General features: G+C 43.9%; 1 protein-coding gene across 2 annotated transcripts in view; it reads left to right on the top strand.

Moving 5' to 3' along the window:
* WRNIP1 (WRN helicase interacting protein 1) overlaps nucleotides 1-23,525 on the top strand; it is a 170,503-nt gene that overhangs the window by 29,261 nt on the left and 117,717 nt on the right. Inside the window, exons 4-7 of one of the 2 annotated variants that reach the window (XM_081206415.1) lie at nucleotides 4,911-5,134; nucleotides 13,010-13,165; nucleotides 14,139-14,218; nucleotides 15,805-16,618. In XM_081206415.1, the coding sequence (XP_081062541.1) occupies nucleotides 4,911-5,134; nucleotides 13,010-13,165; nucleotides 14,139-14,218; nucleotides 15,805-16,080 (736 nt within the window). In that variant the 3' untranslated portion in view covers nucleotides 16,081-16,618. Of the gene's footprint in view, nucleotides 1-4,910; nucleotides 5,135-13,009; nucleotides 13,500-14,138; nucleotides 14,219-15,804; nucleotides 16,619-23,525 lie in introns of those variants that run through there. The other variant, XR_014011047.1, reaches the window with a different exon arrangement.

Below are 23,525 nucleotides of genomic sequence, written 5' to 3'. Positions count from 1 at the left end.
ACAAATTATCAGATTCAACAGGCTTTTTGTCTTTTTCTATTAATTCAGAAGCATCATTTTCTCCTGCTGCTGCTGCTTCTCCCTCTTCTTCCTCAGTATCATTTATACCATCAGTATCTTGGAAAACAGCAACTCCATTCCAATTTACAGTTTGTATCATGCTTCTGGTAATATGAAATTTGCCAGTTGCTGGTATGTAAATTCTGTATGCCCCCTGCTGGTAGCCCATTAATTTTCCCTGAACACTACGTTCACCCAATTTCTGCTTAGCAGGATAATGCATAATTACATCTGAACCCCAAATGCGTAGGTATTTCAGATTAGGGCGTTTTTTAAACAGCTTCTCGTAGGGGGTGACATCTAAACCAGAATGATAACTGCGATTTCTAACATAACAAAAGGCATGGAGCGCTTCAGCCCAAAAGTCTTTGGGCAGATTAGCATCGTGCAGATAAGTTTTAACCCCTGCCTGCAGGTCACGCTGCACAACTTCAACAAGCCCATTTTGCCAGGGACTTCGGGGGCAAGATAACTCATGAGTAGTCCCCTGCGCTTCCAGGAATTTCTCAAAATCTTCAGAAACAAATTCCCCACCCCGATCAGAAAACAGGTTCTTAATTGGTTTGTTAAAGTGTGTTTTTACCCAGTTGCAAAAAACCTTGTACTTCTCAAATGCTTGGGACTTCTCAGCTATTGCATAAGTCCAACAATATCTACTATACTGGTCTATGAGGGTAAGCCAGTACTTTGAACCTCCTAATGATGGTGGGAGTGGCCCAACTAAATCACAATGTACACGCTCAAATGGCTCAGTTACTTTCCTATCTGAGCACCTACCCTTGCGTGCAACCTTAATCTTATTCTTGCAACAGGATAGACACTGCATAAAGAATTTACATGGTTTTAAGTTGAGGCCATTGACAATATTCTGTGTCTTAATTACATCAGCAAAATTCAGGTGTCCCAGAATTCTGTGCGCCTCGTGGACACACCCAGAATGTGGCCTTACATTCCTCAACCCCTGGCTTGACTGTGCTGCTCTGCAATTTATAGGCGATTGGGAGTAGGTTCGAAAATACAGTCTATATAAACCATCAGATTCCCGGGCATACAATAGACGTTTGTTCCCCTCGAAAAACTCACACATTGACTTTAAGAAACGCACAGTTATCCCTTGACGGGCAAAACACCTTACTGATAATAAATTGTCTATTGACGGGCAGTAAATGCAGTTCACTATTGTAATGTTTAAAGAGTCAAGTTTAACGGTACCCCTGCCAAGCGACTGCAAGACTTGTGAATTGGCTAAATGTACATTACCAATTTCCTCTTCGAAAGAAATAAACAAGCTTCGATCGTTGCAAACGTGCTGGGACGCTCCTGAGTCGATAACAAAAGACTTCCACTTGGCATCTTTAATTCTTTTACGATCTGTAGTCCGAGCATGAAAAGCTCGCGGCTCGTTTCTGTCTCTACGGCACGATGTCGGCTGCTGGGCTGATGACCGTGATTGACGAACAGAAACAGGCTTGGGAGTACTTTGCTTTCTTTTGGCTCTGCAGTCCTTTGCAAAATGTCCTTGCTTATTGCAGAACCAACAACGCTTTGCAGCTTTAAATGCAGTTGTATCACCACAGGTTTGCATATGGCGTTCCTCATTACTTCTGGAAATAGGAGTGCTTATGGCACAAGCCTCCCTTCTATCCAACTCGCCCATTAATCTTGCCGTTACCCCTTCCACAGTTAATTGTGCTGGTGGAACGGCAGATATCTGGCTAGCTATACCATCAAAGTCCTCATTAAGGGAACAAAGGATGATAAAAACATACTGAATATCAGGTATCTCCATGGCCCTTTGAATTAACTCGCCGCGTATTGCCTCCAGACGTCTCAAGTGTGCTGCCAAATCACCACCAGGCTGCAACTTCGTCTGGTACAACTGCTTGAAAAACGTCAATGCAGACGCTGACTCTTTTCTAACATGCACTGCTGCAAGACTGTCCCACATTTCTTTGGCAGTTTTCTTATTTCTTATATAGACTACTTGCTGGTCGCTGACTGCCAAATTAATTATTGCCCTGGCTTTTGCATCTCCTTTCGACCAAGCATTAGTTAAAGGGTCAGGAGGGTCATCAGTTACATAGGTCCATACTTCTCTAGAGGTCAAAAGCGCCTCCACCCGAAAAGACCATAAACTATAGTTCTCATCTGTTAGCTGTGGGAAGACCAGAGCCTTCTCAGCTTCAGGAACCCGGTCAACCATTCTGGAACTCTTCCAGACCCACAAAAACTACGCTAACAGGAGAAGGAGTTTTCAAACCTTTCTCAGAGTCCAAAAATATGCAGTCATCCACTCAGCATCTGGGCCCATAACCAAAGATGTTGGCTTCTTGCAGTATAGTGACGCTGCAGAGAGCTTGCTGGGGAGATCATGCATTAAAAAGAAAGGACTCAAAAATAACTTAAAGAAGGTTTTAATAAGAAAAACAAAAACTCCATTAACACTAAATATATTAACAAACAAACATGACCCAACCACCAACCCATCCCCCAGGGTAATGGGAGAGCTAGGTGCTGCTCCTTATATACTCTACCCAGATGCTGGCACACCTTAATCAAATACAACTCAGCAGCACCTGCTACGTTTCACAGCTGTAAAGCTGGGTCTCGTTAGTTTTGCTCTGGCCCTTGCTCCGGCCCCTTAAAGACATACACATGGAGTGGAACAATGATGAACCTTTACATTTAAAGAAACCATTCAACAAGCCCCACTCACCTCACAGAGTGTTTGTTGTAGGGGAGGAAGGGAAAGGAGAACGTTAGCCGCTTTGAGACTCCTTTGGGTAGTGATAAAGCGGGATATCAAATCCAAATCCAAACTCTTCTATTATTATTACCTTACATGACTGCTGTGATGATAAAATGGAGGTAATCATGTAGCCCAACTGGAGCAACTTGGAAGAAGGTTGGTCATAAAATGGATGACTGAAAGAAACAAATGTGATAATTGCAAATGGCCCCTTCTACAAAATTTTTTTGAAGTGTGTGGTTTTTTTTCCTTGGGGGCATTTCTAAATCACTGGCAGTGGTATCTCCAGTGCTGTTAGATTCTGTAAATTGAAGGCCTATTCTCTCCTCCCTCCTTTTAATCTGACTTTTCACAGCAATGCTAACATCTCTTTTCAAAATTCTGTAAATTCTGCTATCTTTATGGTCAGCTTGAGGCAAAGGGTTGTGGGGCCTGCAGGCATCTTTCAACACTGATCTTTGGTTTATTTTGTTATTTAAGTAGGGTAAGATGTTATGGAGAACTCAAGGCAGCTGTCGAAGGCAGCAGGTCTCTGTCTGCCCTTGAGGAAAGCAGGACATGACATCATCATGTTGCGAGTTGCTCTACAATTTTCTACTGTTTGGTTAAAGTAAATTTTGTCCTTTAACCTGCCTGGTGCTTCCTGGTATTGAGCTTTATTCTCCCTTTTTAAAAAAGCATTCACATAGTTGCTCATGTTTGTGCTACTGAGTTTCACACGAGATGGGGGGGCGGAATGGCCAAACCCTGATTTTGAACCCATTGTAGTCTTGCTTTGGCTTCCATCCAGTGCAGCACCAAGAATTCATGCTTGCACGATGGAAACCTCCTTTCACCACAAACCCCTGAAATCTGTTTTGTGATTTCCCTCCAGAGCAGATTTGAGGAGGGCACATGGTGCACGCATGGGGAAGTTGCATTGGGCAAGAGGGAATCTTCTCATTGACAGGACACTTCTTGAATGCAAGCCTTAAGGTCGTTTTTTAGTTCCAGTTCAATGCAACGCAAACAATGGGTTAGGTTCTATTTCGATTCCAGAAAAATAAAAATAAAGCAGGAAGTTGCTTTCTTAGTCCCCATTCAGTATGACTCCCTGATCAAATCTAAAGTTAATCTTATGTAGATAAAGGCGTTACAAAGTTTGTCTCTCTTGCCCATTGTCTGGCTGCAAGTACAGACAGGTTTCGTACAATGGTTAAAACATCCATGGTGATTCTAGTTACAGGTAGGTAGCTGTGTTGGTCTGCGGTAGTCAAAACAAAATTAAAAAATTCTTCCAGTAGCACCTTAGAGACCAACTATGTTTGTTATTGGTATGAGCTTTCGTGGTGGGACCAGCTGCGAGAAAGGGCTCCTTTCGGGCCACTCGTCCCTCCACCGCCCGCCTCACTTGAGTATAAGCCAAGGGGGGCTTTTTCAGCATTAAAAATGTGCTGAAAAGTCGGCTTATACTTGAGAATATATGGTAGTTGGTCTCTAAGGTGCTACTGGAAGGAATTTTTTATGGTGATTCTAACATGCTGTAATGCTTAAGGCATACTTTGTGGATTGCACACTCTGTTTAAAGCCCTTGTAATTTTTAAGGGAGGCGGGTGGTGCTGTGGTCTAAACCACTTAGCCTCTTTAGGCTTGCGAATGTAAGGTCAGCGGTTCAAATCCCCGTGACGGGGTGAGCTCCGGTTGCTTTGTCCCTGCTCCTGCCAACCTAGCAGTTCGAAAGCATACTAGTGCAAGTAGATAAATAAGTACCTCAGCGGGGAAGGTAAACGGCGTTTCCATGCGCTCTGGCATTCGTCACAGTTCTCTGTGCACCAGTAGCTTGTTAGTCATGCTGGCCACATGACATGGAAACCTGTCTGCAGACAAATGCCGGCTCCATCAGCCAAAAAAACGAGATGAGTGCCGCACCCCATGGTCGCCTTTGACAGGACTGAACCGTCCAGGGGTCCTTTACTTTTTACCTTTTTACCTTAATATTTAACTACTGTGCATTTAGTTAGGAATAAAGCTCATATCCATTTGGCTCTCAGTGGTCAGGGCAAAGAAATGTGGCCTTGTGGACAATAGGAGATGCACTCAGATATCATGTCTTTCATTTCAGATGCTGCGTGTGCATCGAGAGAAAAGCTGTAAACACCCTTGCGTATCTTTGTGATGGTGATGCGAGAACTGGGTTGAATGGACTCCAGATGGCTGTTCAGGCCAGGTTAACTAAGCTCCAGCAGCAGAGTAACACACATGGCTGGTCTGTTAACGAAATGGTCATCACAGAAGATCATGTTAAGGAGGGACTGCAGCGATCCCACATTCTGTATGATCGAGCCGGTGAGTAGCTAATAAAGAACGCCCCATGTGATTTAGTGCTATGAATGAAGCTTGGTACCCAGCTCAGCAATGAATAATAATAATAATAATAATAATAATAATAATAATAATAATAATAATAATAATAATAATAATAATAATAATAATTTATTATTAATACCCCGCCCATCTGGCTGAGCCTCCCCAGCCACTCTGGGCGGCTCCCAATCAAATGTTAAAAACAGTACAGCATTAAATATTAAAAACTTCCCTAAACAGGGCTGCCTTCAGATGTCTTTTAAAGATAGGATAACTGCTTATTTCCTTCACATCTGAAGGGAGGGTGTTCCACAGGGTGGGCGCCACTACCGAGAAGGCCCTCTGCCTGGTTCCCTGTAACCTCACTTCTCGCAGTGAGGGAACCACCAGAAGGCCCTCGGCGCTGGATCTCAGTGTCCGGGCTGAACGATGGGGGGGGGGGTGGAGACGCTCCTTCAGATATACTGGACCGATGCCGTTTAGGGCTTTAAAGGTCAACACCAACACTTTGAATTGTGCTCGGAAACATACTGGGAGCCAATGCAGATCTCTCAGGACCAGTGTTATGTGGTCCCAGCAGCCACTCCCAGTCACCAGTCTAGCTGCCACATTCTGGATTAGTTGTAGTTTCCGGGTCACCTTCAAAGGTAGCCCCATGTAGAGCGCATTGCAATAGTCCAAGCGGGAGATAACTAGAGCATGCACCACCCTGGCGAGACAGTCCGCGGACAGGTAGCATCTTTGCTTGCAACTGAAACAGCTCCCCTTCTGTCATGTTAAGGTTCCCTTGGCAGAGATGATGCGCAACTCAGTAATACAAAGTGTTGGCCAACACGCCAACAAGGCTTTGTTTTAAGACAGGTTTCTTTCGTCAATTGAAGGGGTGAAATGCCTGTGGGCCTGGGCTCCTTCGGAAGGAAGGGTGGGATCTAAACTCGATAAATAAAATATAAATGATGCTAATCTGTATTTTAATGTCACATGAAGGAGGGACAGTCCCCACAGCCAGAACAAGGGCATATGGAGTGTCTTGTTCACGGTTTACCCATATTGGATCTTATTGTGGCTGAACAGTGAGCATTGTTTCATGTAAACGATGGTTTGTTAAAGCAAGTAAAGATCGTAAACGTAAAGCTTGGTCTTGGTTTATACCATAGCTTAAATGAAGCACAGTTTGTCCTTTTCCAGACAATGCTAAACACAGATTTTTTTTCAAGTAAAACAAATCTCACAGAGGTGAGGGAAGAGCACATAAGTCAGACATGTTCGCATAATACTAAACTACCACTTAGCATTATGTCAGAACTGGGCCTATGTATGCCGTAATTCTAATCACTATGGAGGCTTTGAGCAGTCACAAAAAAAACCATAGTTATTGTCTTGGAAATGAGCCTAGCTTCTAGGTTTGCATACTCTCCTCTCTCCCACCACAGATGAGAGGAAGAGTTCATGTTTGATTAACCACAGCTTGCTGTGCTGTCTGAACAAACTGTGGATAATCTCAGTTATGGTTTGTTTGAAGCATGGCAATTTAAACCATTGCTTACAAAGCTGACTTGTTTCGTCAAACCATAGATGAGATTAACCACAGTTTAGAGTTCAGGTGTAATGTTAAGCTGTGGTTAATTGGTATCGGAAGCAAAATCTTCTGATTTCCTCCTCGCAGCCACACTAGAAGAGAAGAAGGGGGGAGCACATGAGCCTGGGAGGAGGCTAGGCTTAATTCCATCACAACAAGCCATAATTTACTGTGACGTTCAAATGCAGCCACTGTGGTTTAGCTGAAACCCGTTCATTTATTTACTTTTAGAATTTATACCTACCTTTGCTCTTAAAGCAGGTTGCGACAGGTTAGCGAAAGGAATGCAACAGTGCAACGGCAGCAACAGCAGCAGTGCCAGCGAAACCAATTAAACAGAAAGCCAAATACATAAAAATTTAAAAATACAAAAGAGCCCAGCCTCATTTCCTCCTCCAGGGACTCGAGAGACTGCCTGAGCAAGAAGGTCTTGGCTAATAAGATAGCTGTTGCCTTCCAGAGACCATTCTCACAGGCCCACTCATCTCCACACGCTCCTCTTCATATCCTCTGCACCTGTTCCAACAATAGGTGTGGAGAATTTGAGGAGGCCCTGCTGCTGGGAAGATGAAACTCATGAGAGGGGTTTGGCTCGGAACATACTGTGAACTTCGTGCTATTATCTCAAAGGGAAGAACATTGAAAGGGGTCGGATAATGCATACCGGGTCTCCCTGGGGACTGTGTGGCGGTGGAGTAAGAACCGCTTTGTCTGTGGCTAAGAATAGCTTGTGGCGCTTCATGTGTTGCCTCACGAGCATTTTCAGTAATGTACAGATCTATATTTTAAGAAATCATATACTGTACTTTTCGGTGTATAAGACAAGGGTTTTTTCTTTTAAAAATAACTTTTAAAATGAGGCTTGTCTTATACATGGGTAGTGCATTGGGGGGACAGGCAACAGGCAATTGGTTGCAGCCACAGTCAGGAGATTGTCAGCGTTGATTGGGCGTTTGAGTGGTGGCTGCGGCAATGGCTGCTGTTTATTGGCTGCCACTGTGGCAATTGGACGGGTGAATTGCGTCTGGTGGCGGTGAGGGGGCATACGATTGGTGCCTTTGGCAATGCGTGTGATCATGCGGGTGAGCGATATTCAGCAGCCCCCCCAAAAAAGCTGAACAACTGTGGGCATTTCCCCCCCAAACAGCTTAACAACTCTTGGTAAGCTCCCCCCCATTTTCTTAATTTGGAGTCCCCAAAATAGGGGACATCTTGTACACAGGGGCATGTTATACACGGAAGAATATGGTAATGCGAAGATTTTGGCTGTGTGTGTACACACTTCCCCTTCCATGGTATTGGGATTCTCCCTGCAAAAGAAATACAGTGGTACCTCAGGATGCGAACGGGATCCGTTCTGGAGCCCCATTCACATCCTGAACAGAACGTAAGACGCAACTGTGCATGCACGGATTGCGTTTCGCCTCTTCCGCACATGCGCGTGATGTCATTTTGACCATATACGCAAGCGGCGAAACCCGGAAGTAACGCGCTCTGTTACTTCCAGGTCGCCGCAGAGCGCAACCCGAAAATACTTATCTTGAAGCGTAATTATCCCAAGGTATGATTGTAAACATTTTTATTTTATTTTACTGGGAAACCTCTAAATGCCAGTTTGTACAACTATAAAACAATGAACAGGGTGGTGGTATAATGACTACTGCAATCAACACAAGATAGTTTGCTCAAGGTCATCGTCCTCTTTCTTTGTTCCTCCCTATGGAAATGTGCAGATGGGGACATTACATTATTTACTACAAAGCTCGTTGACGTAAGCGCTTTAGCAATGAAATTTCAGATTACCATAACGACGTTCCAGCACTCAACCGCTGGTATATCACAAGTGCCCCTTTAGTACTGCGTTTGCAATTGTTCAAGAAAAAAAATCTATTTTGGAAAGAGAAGAAATGAGCACTGAACTACTGATAACATTACAAGTGAACTCTTTATTTACTGCGTTTGCTATTGTTTAAGATAAAACCTATTTGGGAAAGAAACTACTTGTGCCATTTTTATGGATGTTTATTGTTTGTTTACAGATAGCTGCCTTGGTGATATTACCTTGCGTCAATTGCGGTTTGTACAACCAGCAGACTCGATTGATAAGGATTTTCCTGGATGGGGCCATGTCAAGCCGAGTGGGTTGGGGTGTTGCATGTCTGAATGCTTCCCATCTGAGTGAGATGTCAATGCATTGAAATTGATAATGTGTGGGAGAAGGGATCAACTGGCCTTCTGCTAGTTTGCTTTGTGCAGAGAATTTTTGGCACTGGGGTACATTCAGATATGTAGCAAGGTCACAGCTGCAGCTGATGTCATTCTGATTCTGTTGGTTTGCAGACTCTGGGCCTCATTACGTAATCTTGATACCATCTTCAGCAAAAGGGATGAAGGACAGACACAGGACTCTAAATCAGCAGTGTTTACCACGCGGGTGGCACTGTGGGTAAAACCTCAGTGCCTAGGACGTGCCGATTGTCAGGTCGGCGGTTCGAATCCCCGCGGCGGGGTGCGCTCCCGCTGCTCGGTCCCAGCGCCTGCCAACCTAGCAGTTCGAAAGCACCCCCGGGTACAAGTAGATAAATAGGGACTGCTTACTAGCGGGAAGGTAAACGGCGTTCCGTGTGCTGCGCTGGCTCGCCAGATGCAGCTTGTCACGCTGGCCACGTGACCCGGAAGTGTCTGCGGACAGCGCTGGCTCCCGGCCTCTTAAGCGAGATGGGCGCGCAATCCCAGAGTCGGACACGACTGGCCCGTACGGGCAGGGGTACCTTTACCTTTACCACTCTAGGCTTCAGTTACATGCCATCATTATTGTTAAAGCAGGAATAAACCTGACACAATATATGGATATTTATATCGAAATTGGTTTTATCGTATGATGTAAACTCTTTAAAGAGCCACAGCAGTGTTCTTTAAACTCTGGCCTTCAGAACTGAAGGAGACCTAGGGAAATCGTTAACCCCCAACATGGGCATTAGACCACCGTGATTTGTGGACTGGTGCTTTACATTTACTTAAAATCTCTCATTTATATACTTAATACTTTGCTGTTGGCAGGATGTGTTAGAGTTTTCATGGCTTTTTCTTCGAAAAAACATAGTGTCATTTAAATGCAATCCCTGCCGCTCCTCAGTATTGACATTCACTCCAATACTTAGTTGAAATTTTCAATTATTTGATTTATTTTTGGCACTCCTTTTTAAGGAAATGAATTTTGCAATTTGCTTATGTCAGAGCACCTGCATATAACCGCATGCGAGGATCCCTAATTTGATACCAGCCCTTGCTAAATTCGTGACTTGGCACCATGACGTGTCACAAACGCTGGCCATTTCTGTCTGTCTTTGCGGCGGAGATCGGAATTGGAGATTGCGCTTTGAGGATTAGGCTTGTCTCCTTGTATTTAACTAGTTACGTGCTAGTATTTAAATAGTCTTTGAATGAATGCTGTTCATGTATTCTCAACTCTGAGCTTCGTTCTGTTGCCGGAAGTGGCATTTTTATCCATTTCCTGACCAGTAAAATATGTTTGCTTAGTGATACAACGCAAACTATTTCTAAAATATTTTGATGAGAGAAGGTTCTTTTCTAAACTTTATATAAAATATGACTGTGACAGTGATTGCCGGGAGGATGGCAAGAAAAGTTCAAGGAAAGCTGCCATCTTTCTCTCCCTAGTTGCTAACCATGATAATTATGATTCCAGCTTCTGCCCATCATAAACAGTGATGTACAATCTTATAGGATTTGGCCAGTGGACTGTCTTACAGTGGCTGAGAGCAGACATTAGATTATGTGGTGTTTGGTCTCGTTTCCAAGTTATACTTGGGTATAGTCCTTGCTGGCATGAAGATACAGTCACTCCTCATATTAGCATGGGTTCATATGTGTACTTTTAGGAGTTTAAGATAAGTACAGAAGACTTCACAAGTGAAGTGAAGTACCGCACTTACCTGAACATATTGGCACAACGCAACCTAATCCCTATCCTTGGAGAACTCACTTTTTACATCCATTCATTGTGACTGCTTTCTGCTACTCTTCTCCTTTCTGCTTCCTGATTTTTAAACGTTTACGAGGCCATGAAGTGGCCCATCCTTTTGTCCCACGACAGCTAAGTTTATTTGGTGAGGGAGTTTTATCAAAATCGTTTTGGAGTCCCAGGTACATTTTCTTCAATACAGTCATACCTCGGGTTGAAGTTGCTTCAGGTTTGGGTTGCCCTTTTTGGGTTGCGCTCCGTGGCGACCTGGAAGTAATGGAGCACGTTACTTCCGGGTTTCACTGCTCACGCAGACGCTCAAAATGACTTCACACGCGTGCGCGGAAGCAGAGGTACCACTGTAGTAAATATTATCCCCATCACAATATGGGTCACACATGTTCATCACTGTAACGTCAGGCAACTTAGCTTTTGATATGACTTCCTTTTAGGTCAGAAGTGACTACGTGCGGCTGTTTGAGCTTGGTACCTTCCTCCTCATAATACCAGGCTCCCAGATTATGAAATAAAATAAAATACAACAAATGCAGTGTGCAGTGAACACTCAAGGAACTGGAAACATGGAATGCAAATAGAAGCTCGGTGTTGTACAATGATTCTAATTTCCTGGTTCATGGAGAAGCTATTTTAAATGTCCCCAGATTGCTGCCCATAGAATCAAAGGAGAGATCCAATATTTTAATATAGCTGGGCTTGCCGGTCTGTCTTCTCCACCCACCTCTGCTAAAATGTAAAGGAAGCCCCGCCCTTCCAACAAATAGCTCAATGAGTACTGAGCATGCTCAATGAATATTTCAAGTGGCTTAGAAACACCGCATGAAAGAATGCCAGCTGGGGGAGAAGAAGGGCGGGGGGGGGGACAGGTCACACTGCCTTTCTCAACATTTAAAGGCCATCTTGGTTTTAAGAGACCAGGCGACGCCATTCCCAGGACTGCGATGAGACTCCCAGCTGCTTGGTTTATTGCCGCCTGCTCGAGTTGAAAGCCTGAATGCTGTGACAGAGCACAGACACGCTGTTTATATTGGCCTGATAAGGATGGCATACCAGTGGGCTTTTTGTGCGGAGTGCTATTAAAAATAGCTGTCTGCTGGCCTTGTGTGTCGTAGAAAGAGACCACCCTGGAGACAAGCGGATAGGGAAATCCCACTTCAGAGGGATTCAGGCTTACGCCTTTGCTAATGAAGATACAAGTGGTTCCGCCTTTAAATTCTAAGGCAGGAGGGTACAGAACCCAGATACTGTTATGTGTTGCTTCTAGTCTATATAACAAAACACCTGATAATCATTCCATGCATCGGGCAGCAGTTTGGGGCTGTGTGGAAAGTGCATAGCGGTACAACTTCACACCGTTGTATTGAATAATTACTTACTTACTTATATTTATGTTTAAAGACACATCCAGTGCTTTGTGATAAAGATGTACAGTGGTACCTCAGGTTACATACGCTTCAGGTTACATACGCTTCAGGTTACAGACTCTGCTAACCCAGAAATAGTGCTTCAGGTTAAGAACTTTGCTTCAGGATGAGAACAGAAATCGTGCAGCGGCAGCAGGAGGCCTCATTAGCTAAAGTGGTGCTTCAGGTTAAGAACAGTTTCAGGTTAAGTACGGACCTCCGGAATGAATTAAGTACTTAACCCGAGGTACCACTGTACATCTGAATGAACAGGAAATTTTGAAACATTCTGCTTGTAACTGAAATGATTACAATTGCGTGTGAAACCTACAAAGACTTACAGAATGAACAAATCAGACCTCGATCAGACCAAGGGTCTGTCTTGCTCTGTAGTCTTATCCCCTCTTACAAACAGGGCTTGCTCCGGGCATTTGGTAATTGGAAACTTCCTGATTTTGGACTTGGAGGCTGCATGTAGGTGTCAAAGCTAATGGCCATTGATAGATCTGTATGCTGTGAATTTAAATAACCGTTTCAAAAGACATCTAAACTAGTGGTCATCAATGCTGCTTATAGCAATTTATTCAAAGCATTAACTGGACCCTATCGTCTGTATTCCCTTCCGACTGTCTTGAATGTTTTTTTCTGGTAATTTATATACTGCTTCATTACAATATTTTCTAAGTGGTGTACAAGTACTCAGTTAAAAAAAAGGATAAAAACCAGATAAATTGTTTCTTTCTTTCTTTGTTTATATCCTACCTTTTTCTTCCAAGGAGCTCAAAATCATGTACTGCCAGTCAATTGCACTGAATGACCAAGTTTGTTGTGGAGGGTGTGATTTTTATCTATTTAATTATTTTTCTGAATAGGAGAAGAGCATTACAACTGCATCTCTGCCCTCCATAAATCTATGCGAGGCTCTGATGAGAATGCCTCTCTTTACTGGCTTGCCCGAATGCTGGAAGGCGGTGAGGATCCGCTCTACGTAGCAAGAAGGTTGGTAAGGTTTGCAAGTGAAGACATAGGTGAGTTACTTAAAGCAGACTAGTTTTATTGTCTTATTTGCTTTTTAGATACTGCTGTGTGGAGCTGTGTTTTCAGAGACGATGGGAATTGTGGTCCACTGGTTCCCCAGCCCTGCTGTAAAAGAGTTCATTTTAATATGCCCTTGGGAGAGGGTGGCAAGGAACAGAGTCAACTCTCGCTTACTTGACATTGGAAGGTCCTTCTAGCCGTGGCTGGGCAAGCCTCTGCTGACTGGCTTGTAAGCAAGATTTGGGAGGTCCTATGTAGAGTGGACATGGGTGGCGCTGTGGTCTAAAACACAGAACCTAGGGATTGCCGATCAGAAGGTCGGCGGTTCGAATCCCCGTGACGGGGTGAGCTCCCGTTTCTCAGTCCCTGCTCCTGCCCACCTAGCAGTTCTAAAGCACGTCAAAGTGCAAGTAGATAAATAGGTACCGCTCCGGCGGGAAGGTAAATGGCGTTTCCGTGCGCTGCTCTGGCTCATCAGAAGCAGCTTAGTCATGCTGGCCACATGACCCGGAAGCTGTACGCCGGCTCCCTCGGCCAATAAAGTGAGATGAGCGCCGCAACCCCAGAGTCGTCCGCGACTGGACCTAACGGTCAGGGGTCCCTTTACCTTTATGAAGAGTGGACCCCTAATTGAGTGCATTCACCTCTTCCTCACTGCTGTCACTACTTGCTCGCTCTCTTGGCCCCAAACTGTGTAGCTATCTAGGCAAAGAGGGCACGGAGAATTTTGCTTCTTCTTGCCTAGCTGTCCATACTCACTTGCTTGGAGGGCACAAGTGAACAGATAGCAGCAGAGAGGGTCCAGTGGGTTCCAAGAGTTTGTAATGGGCCCTCTCCTGACAGCGCCAGCCCCCTGACAACAACCCTGATATGACAGTTGGCTTAAGGAATAAGATGGGCACTGTATGGAGTATTACATTGCTGACCATGATGTGCTTTCTAAAATGTAATTTTTGGTTGTAGGATTGGCTGATCCCTTGGCGTTAACCCAAGCGGTGGCTGCTTATCAAGGCTGCCACTTCATTGGAATGCCAGAGTGTGAGGTAAAGTTGGTATAAATTTACTTCTATAATTGTCAGCATCTCAACCACTGAATGTTGCCTATGAATCCTGGAAGACATGCTCCCTGCTTTGCAGGCCTTTTCCCACCTGGTCTGGGAGGGAGGGATGCAGACTGACTCCAGCTACAAAAGCTGAGATCGCTGGACAGACTCTTGGGCTGGTGTATTTCTTAGTGGAGGCTGTTGCTCTTGATTTTAATCTTTTGTGTCTTTATTTTAGATCTTCTTGTGATTTGTATGAAAATTGTTCGGTTTGGTTGTTTATTAGTACTTTTGTCATGTTGCAGTTACGTGGTTTTTTCATGTTGCAAGCCACCTTTAGCATGGTTTGAACTGAAAAGGAGGCATACAGATAAAAGTTGTGTATATGTTACTCTCACCTGCCACTTTCAGTTTCTTCTGTTTTATCAGTCTGGTTGTAATTAGGCATTGGCTACCGACTAGTTAATAAAACCTCTGTTGAGGGAGCTGCAGGGCTATGGGCCAAATTTAAGGTTTTCCTAGTCTCTGAATATATAAAAACCCAAAACAACCTGGAAGCAGCGGACTTAAAAAGATCACCTTATTCCTTATATCACTGCTCAGTCTGCGATCCACCACAGAAGCAAGGTCCCAGTGTCAGATTGTCCTCTACAATAAATTGTGCATTTTGTGTAGTGGGCTTAGGCAACTCTCTAGCTAATGAAATCAATTTGGCACCATCTGTAACGAGTTTTAAATCTGTTTATCTCAGAAAGCCTTACAAAAACGCTTCGCCGTTTTTTAGTTTCTCTTGTCACATGACCCATTTTGTACTCCAGTTTCTTCAGTGCATTTTGATCTTTGTTTTTGTTGTTCTGGGTTTAATTTGAGATTTTTGTACAGGCACATACACTAATGGCCAGAATTGTGGAAACCTTTTGGGGAAAGTGTATTTCTGAGGTTTGATGACTCATAACACCACTTTTTTGGAGTAATACCATAAAATTATGTATCAATGGAAAGATAATTTAATGAAGAATGTAATGCAACAAAGTTTGTTCAATTATCTGTCAAGTTATCTATCAAAAGTTATAGCCAGATAACCAGAAAAAGGAAGCACAACTTGCTTAGGTTGAGATGCAGTAGGTTTCCTTCATTTGAATGTAGCCAGTGAGCATGACTGTTTAGAGATTCAGTCAGGTATTATGAACCATCAAACCTCAGAAATACACTTTTTCCAAAAGGTTTCCACAATTTTGATCACTAGTGTACATTTGTATGAGTGTGTGGTTTAGAAATGAGTGAATAAAAATAAAATGAGTTTTCAATTCATTATCATTTCAGTATCACTGTGTTCACATGACCCATTGTCAGCTGCACACTGTGAGTGACACTATAAAACTGGATGTGGGAAAACATGGGCCTTGCTGAACTTCACTCTGGGAAACAGGGTGTCAGACTAGCAGAGGCCAATTCAACAGGAGTCTTCTTATATATTATGTTCTTCTCTTTATTAGAAAAGATACCTGGCGGCCTCAGTAGCAAGCGTTCTGAAAGCGCTTCGTATTATTTCAGTCTGTTTTTCTATTTTCTCTTTCGTTGTACAGGTCTTACTGGCGCAATGCGTGGTCTATTTTGCCAGAGCACCAAAGTCTATAGAAGTGTATGGCGCTTACAACAACGTCAAGGCATGTCTGAGAAACCACCAGGGACCTCTTCCACCTGTTCCTTTGCACTTGAGGAACGCACCAACCAGACTCATGAAAGACATAGGCTATGGCAAAGGTTATAAATATAACCCAATGTATAAGGAACCTGTGGAGCAGGATTACCTGCCTAAAGAACTGAAAGGGGTCGATTTTTTTACACAACAAAGAATGTGATGACCCTACGTGCAATGTGGTGGCCAGCTTTCTCCTGCCACACACACACATGCACACTTAAGCTTAATTTTGCAATAATTTCTGTTTTAACTCCGCCATGTTATCCAGGCACAGAATTATGGTTTTGTGAGGTAAAATATATCAGAAGTTATGGACTTTGTGTAGAAAATGGATGTCCACAATCTGGTCTACTGTTGTACATGTTTTAAGATCAACTGAAATCATTGGACAAAAGAAAACATATCTAGGTCAGGCAATGGTCATTATTTTTTAAAAGAAAACATTTGGGACACAGTCTAGCCTAGGTTAGGCACTTGTTCTATACTGAATGCTCCCAATTAAATCACTTAAATCACTTTAAAAGGGCCTGCTTCATGCTGTGGGCTTGCTCGAAACTGAAAAAGGACTAGGTTAAAAGAATAAAAATTCTGCATTTCCACCTTGATATAGAAAAAGTAATATGACGGGAATTTAACCCACTTGTCAGATTATTTTTGATACTGTGAAATTTTGTAAATAAAGGTTGATTTAAAACTTTCTTGGTGTCTGTTTTGTTGAAAGTCAAAATCAGTTTATGGTGGTGTGGTTCACTATTTTAGCTATTCTGCTTCCCACTTACGCCTCTTGCCTCTGAGCGAGTGCCATTCTGTTGCCAGCCGAAACTCCACATGAGGTTGGGGAGAATTCATTTTCCATAGCCTTATGGATGCTTGGCAGATTTCAGTCTCGTACACCTGTTGCGTTGGATTGCTGTGGCCCTGTTCTGTGCTATACATCAGTAATTCCCAAACTCGATAGTGAAGCCCAAAGCATTCATGTGGAAGGTGGAGGAGGCTGCCCATTCTCTCTCTGCATGATTTACTGCTCTGTCTTGGCTTCTTTTCAGTCAGCACCTGCTTGGGGGGGGGGAGGAGGGAAAGGTTAGGGAAAACTCTTGCTGTGTCTTTGCATTGGAGAGTATATTTTTGATGCAGCAGAATAATCATGTCCTGGAATGGGGGCTGCTCATTCTGTCTCTGTAAGAATTACTGGTCTGCATTTACTTCCTTCCATTTATAATGCATGTTCAGAATAATGAACAAGGAGTCCCAACAAAGCAGTATGTCAGTCAGTCAGTCAGATTTTCATCGTAGCCAATGGCCACTAAAATCTTACTCAAAAAACAAAGGGCACAGTCCAAGAGTAAGTTAAAACATCTATTTTCAGTGAAAAGGCAGGATATTTTTCCTTACTTTGTCCACTCAGAGTGCCCCCTCTGGGTTCCTGTGTGTGTTTCATTTTAGCTGATTTAATACAGATTTGTTTAACGTTACTATTTTTCTTCTTTAAATAATTCCTACGTCCTTTTATTGGTAGATGGCTTGAAACACTTATTAGCTGCCTCCATGTTTCCCTTAGCGGCATAAAATGGGGTATAAATATTTTAATAAAGGGGCTTTGGGGGGGTGAATGCACAGTACAGTGGTACCTCGGGTTAAGTACTTCTTTCCGGAGGTCCGTACTTAACCTGAAACTGTTCTTAACCTGAAGCACCACTTTAGCTAATGGGGCCTCCTGCTGCTGCCGTGCCGCCAGAGCACGATTTCTGTTCTTAACCTGAAGCACTATTTCTGGGTTAGCGGAGTATGTAACCTGAAATGTATGTAACCTGAAGCGTATGTAACCTGAGGTACCACTGTAGCTGGATTTCAGAGATCTCCCGAAAATGCCTTTTTAGTTTTGGAAAACACCTACTATTTTCTGTTTTTTTGAAAATGATTTAGGGTAGCCTTTGCGAAACAGGGAACCCTCAAGAGGCTTGCTGTGCTGATGGCTGTTGTTAAATTTATACACTGCCCGTCCTCTCAAAGGAGCCCAGTTGTAGTCCTGAACATCTGGAGGTCTGGCAAAGGCTGCTTTAGCAAGCTAGTTCGTTGTACTCTTACTTCAAGCAGGAACAGGAGATGGGATAACCGTGTGCTGGAGAGATTGGCATCTGAGGAAGGGAAGATGACTTGAGATATAAGCCACAGTGGATGGACCCCTACCAAGAGCTGACAGACTGGAATCCTGTAGCATCTTCTGCGGTCAACTGCATCATTTCTTCCCACATTTGTTGTTGGGCTGGTTCCTCTAACCAGATCTATTGGCAAACCGAAAGGTGTTCTCTGTGGGTCGAATCTTGAAGCCACGTCATTCAATTGCAAGAAGTGGAAGAGATCACAGATTTGTGTGGACTGGCATGCCTGTTTTTTGTCACTTCTTAAACTGGGCTCTGTATGCTAAATGCATCACCCAATCCAGCATACTTACTACAGAAATCATGGTAGTCTGCTCATCACTATGTGCTTCCATGGTGATGGTTTGTGTTAAAAATTGCCTCCAGATTATGTTGAAGAAAGTTAAAATTACACAAAAGGGGGAGATAATGTACAAATTGTTTGCATAGCCTTCATTGTGTGCTTAATCAGTTCTGCAGCCCCGAAGCTGCCACCGAGGAACCGAAATATATCTGCGCCAAAATTCTGCACTGCAGACAAATGACATCCGCAGCGAACCTTTTTCCTTTCTGAGGGTTTAAGCTGATATTTTATAATTTCTTAACATTACTAGAGCTCCTTCTGTCCACACTGTGGTCCCAGGCCTACAACCACTTACAAAACAGAAATGTAACGTGTGACATCATATAAACTTCAGTTGTTTCCCTTTAAGCCAAACTTAGATTCAGGAAGGAGACGTCAACTTTCTGGTAAGCACCCAGAAGTCAGTGTGGTGTATAAGGAGCCAAGCCATCTAAATTTCATGGATACTCAATTTTGCCTGCTTGCACTATTAAGCATCTGGAAAACAACGCCCTCTCACTGAGCATGCGCCACGGCTTAACCCAGGTATGTAGCATTCTGCTGCTAGTAACTTGACCTCTCGCCGCCTCATTTTTAGCCCTTTTTAATTCCTCTGAGGACACACTTGAACTTTGGCCGGTCATGTTGTTTTCTTCCAGCACGAATAAAAATGGGAGGTTACAGAGCGTGCCCGTATCATATCCGATTTCAGCAAACTTTGCGTCAAAAGGCCAAATGTCCTCCTCATAACTTGCCTCATCAAAAAATTTTTTTTAAAAAATGGTATGCACTGTCAAAAAGTGACGGAGCAATGGCAGCTGGTTTCATCTTTGCCGCTAGGAACTCGCAGTAAGTGAACTGTTAATGTTCAGGGTTCTGCTGTTTTACTCCCAAAAGGTGGTGGTTATGTTAGCTCAGCCATCTTCAGCCTGGGGAAAGCCTGAAACATCTGGAGGGGACCATGGTAGTAAAAGGAATATTAACCAACTTCCATTCCGGATTTGAAAGGTCACCTTAAGCATACACAGGCATTGTACTAGACTCTTGTCTTTCCATTGTGTGATATCCAGCGTTGTACAATAGGAGAGCAATATCTCTCTCTCTCTCTCTCTCTCTCTCTCTCTCTCACACACACACACACACACACACACACACACACACACCCCAGCCCCAGCTCCAGAGGGTCGCCCAACTTTCAGGAAGAGATTTGGAGGATGCATGGGGGGTGGTTGCAGCTGGGAGAAGAGGAACAGGAAGCCCCATTCCATGAGGAAAAGTCTGTTCTGCATGGGGACAGATGCAATCGGATGCCTCCAGTATGTTTAAGGGGAAACAGGCAGATAAGTTTGGATAACTAAGAAATTGTAGAATCAGCAAAAGGCTCAGTCAAGGTTTGTTAATTTCCTTTCAAACCAAAAGACTGCTTTGCTTAATCTGTGATCCTATGAGCTATTGTGCTGAAGGACAATAGTGTCCTTCACTTTTAATTTACTAACCAAGCTAGAACACAATAAAACCACCCATGTTTGTATAAGCATATAAAAGCTTTAAATACTCTTTAAATGTGATTCAAACATAGAAAAATCATTTGGTTTAAATATGGATTACTAACCCAGATACCAACTCATATAGCTTGCTAACTATATACTAACCCAGATCCCAACCAATGTTGCTTTCACAGCAGCACGTAACCCCTCTGCTTCTTTAAACCCTAATTTTGGCCTTCTATTTTGAATCACATGATCCCAGCTCTTGAAAATTCTGCATCAGTTCAGCCAGCCTCTGCAGTTTCACAACTCTTCAACCAGCCATGATCGTTTTTCCAGCCAAGTCGTTTGTCTTCGGTCAGTTGCACATGTTCATCTTTTAGCTATGCATGTGAAAAGTTTCACCTGTGGCTTTCCGCACATCGATCTGCTCTTAATGGCACAAAAACGGCTGCATTTTTCTGACAATTTAGCAAGCCTAACAGGGACTTAACAACCTATGCCACGAAGGTCTTAAAATGGACACAGAAGGAGTGTTCATGCCATTCCTTGGGCTTTTACCCCAGCTTTGCCTCTCTCCTCCAACAAGTATTGTGGAAATGTTGTTTGATATTATCCCAGGCAATCACCAGGTGTCATCTTGGGCTATGTACACAGTCCTGCATTTACCCTGCATCCAGTACACTCCCAGCGCTGATTTAGGGACACAGGTGGCTTGCTTTTCAGAAGGTTGCCAGTTCGAATCCCTGCAATGGGTTGAGCTCCCGCTGCTCTGTCCCAGCTCCTGCCAACCAAGCAGTTCGGAAGCACATCAGTTGAAGTAGATTAATAGGTACCAATGTGGCGGGAAGGTAAACGGCGTTTCCGTGTGCTCTGGTTTCCGTCACGGTCTCCCGTTGCACAAGAAGCAGTTTAGTCATGCTGGTCACATAACCCAGAAAGCTGTCTGTGAACAAACACCGGCTCCCTTGGCCTGACTGCCGCAACCCATAGTCGCCTTTGACTGGACCTAACCATCCAGGGGTCATTTACCTTTAACCTACCTTACCTAGGAAGCAGAGTACACACGGCAGTGGTCATAATTCATACTTACCCGGTCTTTTCCTATGTAGAACTGTATTTTGATGCATTCCTCCCTCCCAAAGCAGCTTCAATCCAAACTGAGAAAAGCAATCGCCTGTGTTTTAAGTCAGTAATGCGTACATGGCCCTGCCACAGATTCTGACCATTGCAAGTGATCTACTAGAGCAGCTCATGCATTGGGTGAGAACTGTCACTAAAGGATTACTCCAAAATGCATCGTTTTGTGTTAAACTTTTCTTCAGCCCCTGAAGCTTTTCCCCTTACGTCCCCCCCCTTGCAATAAAACAAAACATGTATTGAACCTAGGCAATCTCCGAATGTCATCTAGGTGACCTGTCGCATGTCCCAATCACGCGTTCCACAGAATTTCTTGGCACAACGCATTAAGCTAAGCCGGATTTGCAAGGTGCCAGACTCAAATGTGTAACAAGGCAGATATGTTTGCAGAAACGTGATAGTGCTTCTTTGACAGAAGCTGTATGAGCCATGGAAATTGGAACTCGGATGAACAAAAAGCTAGCACAGTGACTAGGGCCCAATTGCCAGGGGAATTGAATCCAACTAGTAGAAAGTCCATCACCTTGCCAACAAAGGTCCGTATAGTTAAAGCTATGGTTTTCCCAGTAGTGATGTATGGAAGTGAGAGCTGGACCATAAAGAAGGCTGATCGCCGAAGAATTGATGCTTTTGAATTATGGTGCTGGAGGAGACTCTTGAGAGTCCCATGGACTGCAAGAAGATCAAACCTCTCCATTCTGAAGGAAATCAGCCCTGAGTGCTTACTGGAAGGACAGATCCTGAAGCTGAGGCTCCAATATTTTGGCCACCTCATGAGAAGAGAAGACTCCCTGGAAAAGACCCTGATGTTGGGAAAGATGGAGGGCAGAAGGAGAAGGGGACGACAGAGGATGAGATGGTTGGATAGTGTTCTCGAAGCTACCAGCATGAGTTTGACCAAACTGCGGGAGGCAGTGGAAGACAGGAGTGCCTGGCGTGCTCTGGTCCATGGGGTCACAAAGAGTCGGACACGACTAAATGACTAAATAGCAACAACAACAAGTAGAGAGTCACAAGTTTTACCTGCAATTGAGGGTTGGGCTAGGACTCAGGAAAACAGAGTTGAAATCCCCAGTTAGATATAAATCACGCTGGATAACCCAAACTTTATCACTGTTTCTCAATGCATCCTACTTCACAGGACTGTTGTGACAAGATAACCATGTGACCTGCTTGGGATTCGTTGTAGGGAAAGGGAGCTAAAAATGCAAGAAATAAGAGTTTAATGCTGCATCAACCACAATTAAGTATGATGAATGAGGCTAGTAACTAAAATATGTGTGTGTGTTTTAACCTGTGCAACTAAACGCTACAATGCTCCGAAAACTCTCTCACACAGCCGTGGAGCAAGCTGTCAGTAAGACTTCAGTGCTTGCAATAGTGAGCATGTTTGAATTTTATTGCGAGCAACAGGCAGTAGGTGGAGCCCCAGTGCAGGTTAATTGTGGGCTGCTGCTTCTTTTCAGACTTTCAGCTGAGCTGAAACACTTTGGTGGCCCCTGAGAAAGGTAGCCGAATCCCTTAACCTGCAAGAAGTGGGGTGTGCGAAAACAAGCTTCTTTCACACCACAGGATTGGTGATACGTCTTGGTGATACTCTGTCACTTGGTAGAATGAGGCAGCCGCCTCAGGCAGCTGGTTTGGGGTATCATGAAAATGAAGCAAATGGATAGTAAAAATATAGCAATAATAAATTTGTGGAATTCTCTGCCTTGGACAAGCAGCACTGGCTTCCGTGGTCCTTGGGATCTCTCTCTCTCTCTCTCTCTCTCTCTGTGTGTGTGTCTATCATCTATCTATCCATCATCTTTCTGTCTGTCTGTCTGTCTGTCTCATGGTATGCCCTGGTAGCAGGCTGTGCTCAGGATGCTGTCTGTGTTTGCATGTGTGCAGAAGATAGATGGGGACCAATTACCCATTTAAAAAGGTAATGGGACCCCTAACCATTAGGTCCAGTCATGGCCAACTCTGGGGTTGCGGCGCTCATCTCGCTTTATTGGCCGAGGGAGCTGACGTACAGCTTCCGAGTCAAGTGGCCAGCATGACTAAGCTGCTTCTGGCGAACCAGAGCAGCGCACGGAAACGCTGTTTACCTTCCTGTTGGAGCGGTACCTATTTATCTACTTGCACTTTGACGTGCTTTTGAACTGTAGCACTGTGTAGAGGGACGATGCAAAATACAACTAGAGCACACTGTAGTTGGCAGGAGCTGGGACTGAGCAACGGGAGTTCACCCCTTCGCGGGGATTCGAACCGCCGACCTTCCGATCACAGCTCCACTCGCATCCCCGAGAAGAAGATGATGATGATGGTGATGATGATTATGTTTATGAATAGCTTTCCATGAAATATCTCAAACTGATTCCAGAGTACAAAGAATTAAAACAATTCCATATTTATTTATTTTAAAAAACCATTTCAAATACAGTACAAATACAGACTAGGAAAAAGATCTCCAGACTGGACATAGAATATCAAATGCAGACTGGGATTAAAG

Source organism: Podarcis bocagei, assembly GCF_964188305.1.
Source record: "Podarcis bocagei genome assembly, chromosome: 8".
Taxonomy (NCBI): domain Eukaryota; kingdom Metazoa; phylum Chordata; class Lepidosauria; order Squamata; family Lacertidae; genus Podarcis; species Podarcis bocagei.
Note: the sequence above shows the minus strand (reverse complement) of the source record. Positions and strands in the feature narration are given on the sequence as shown.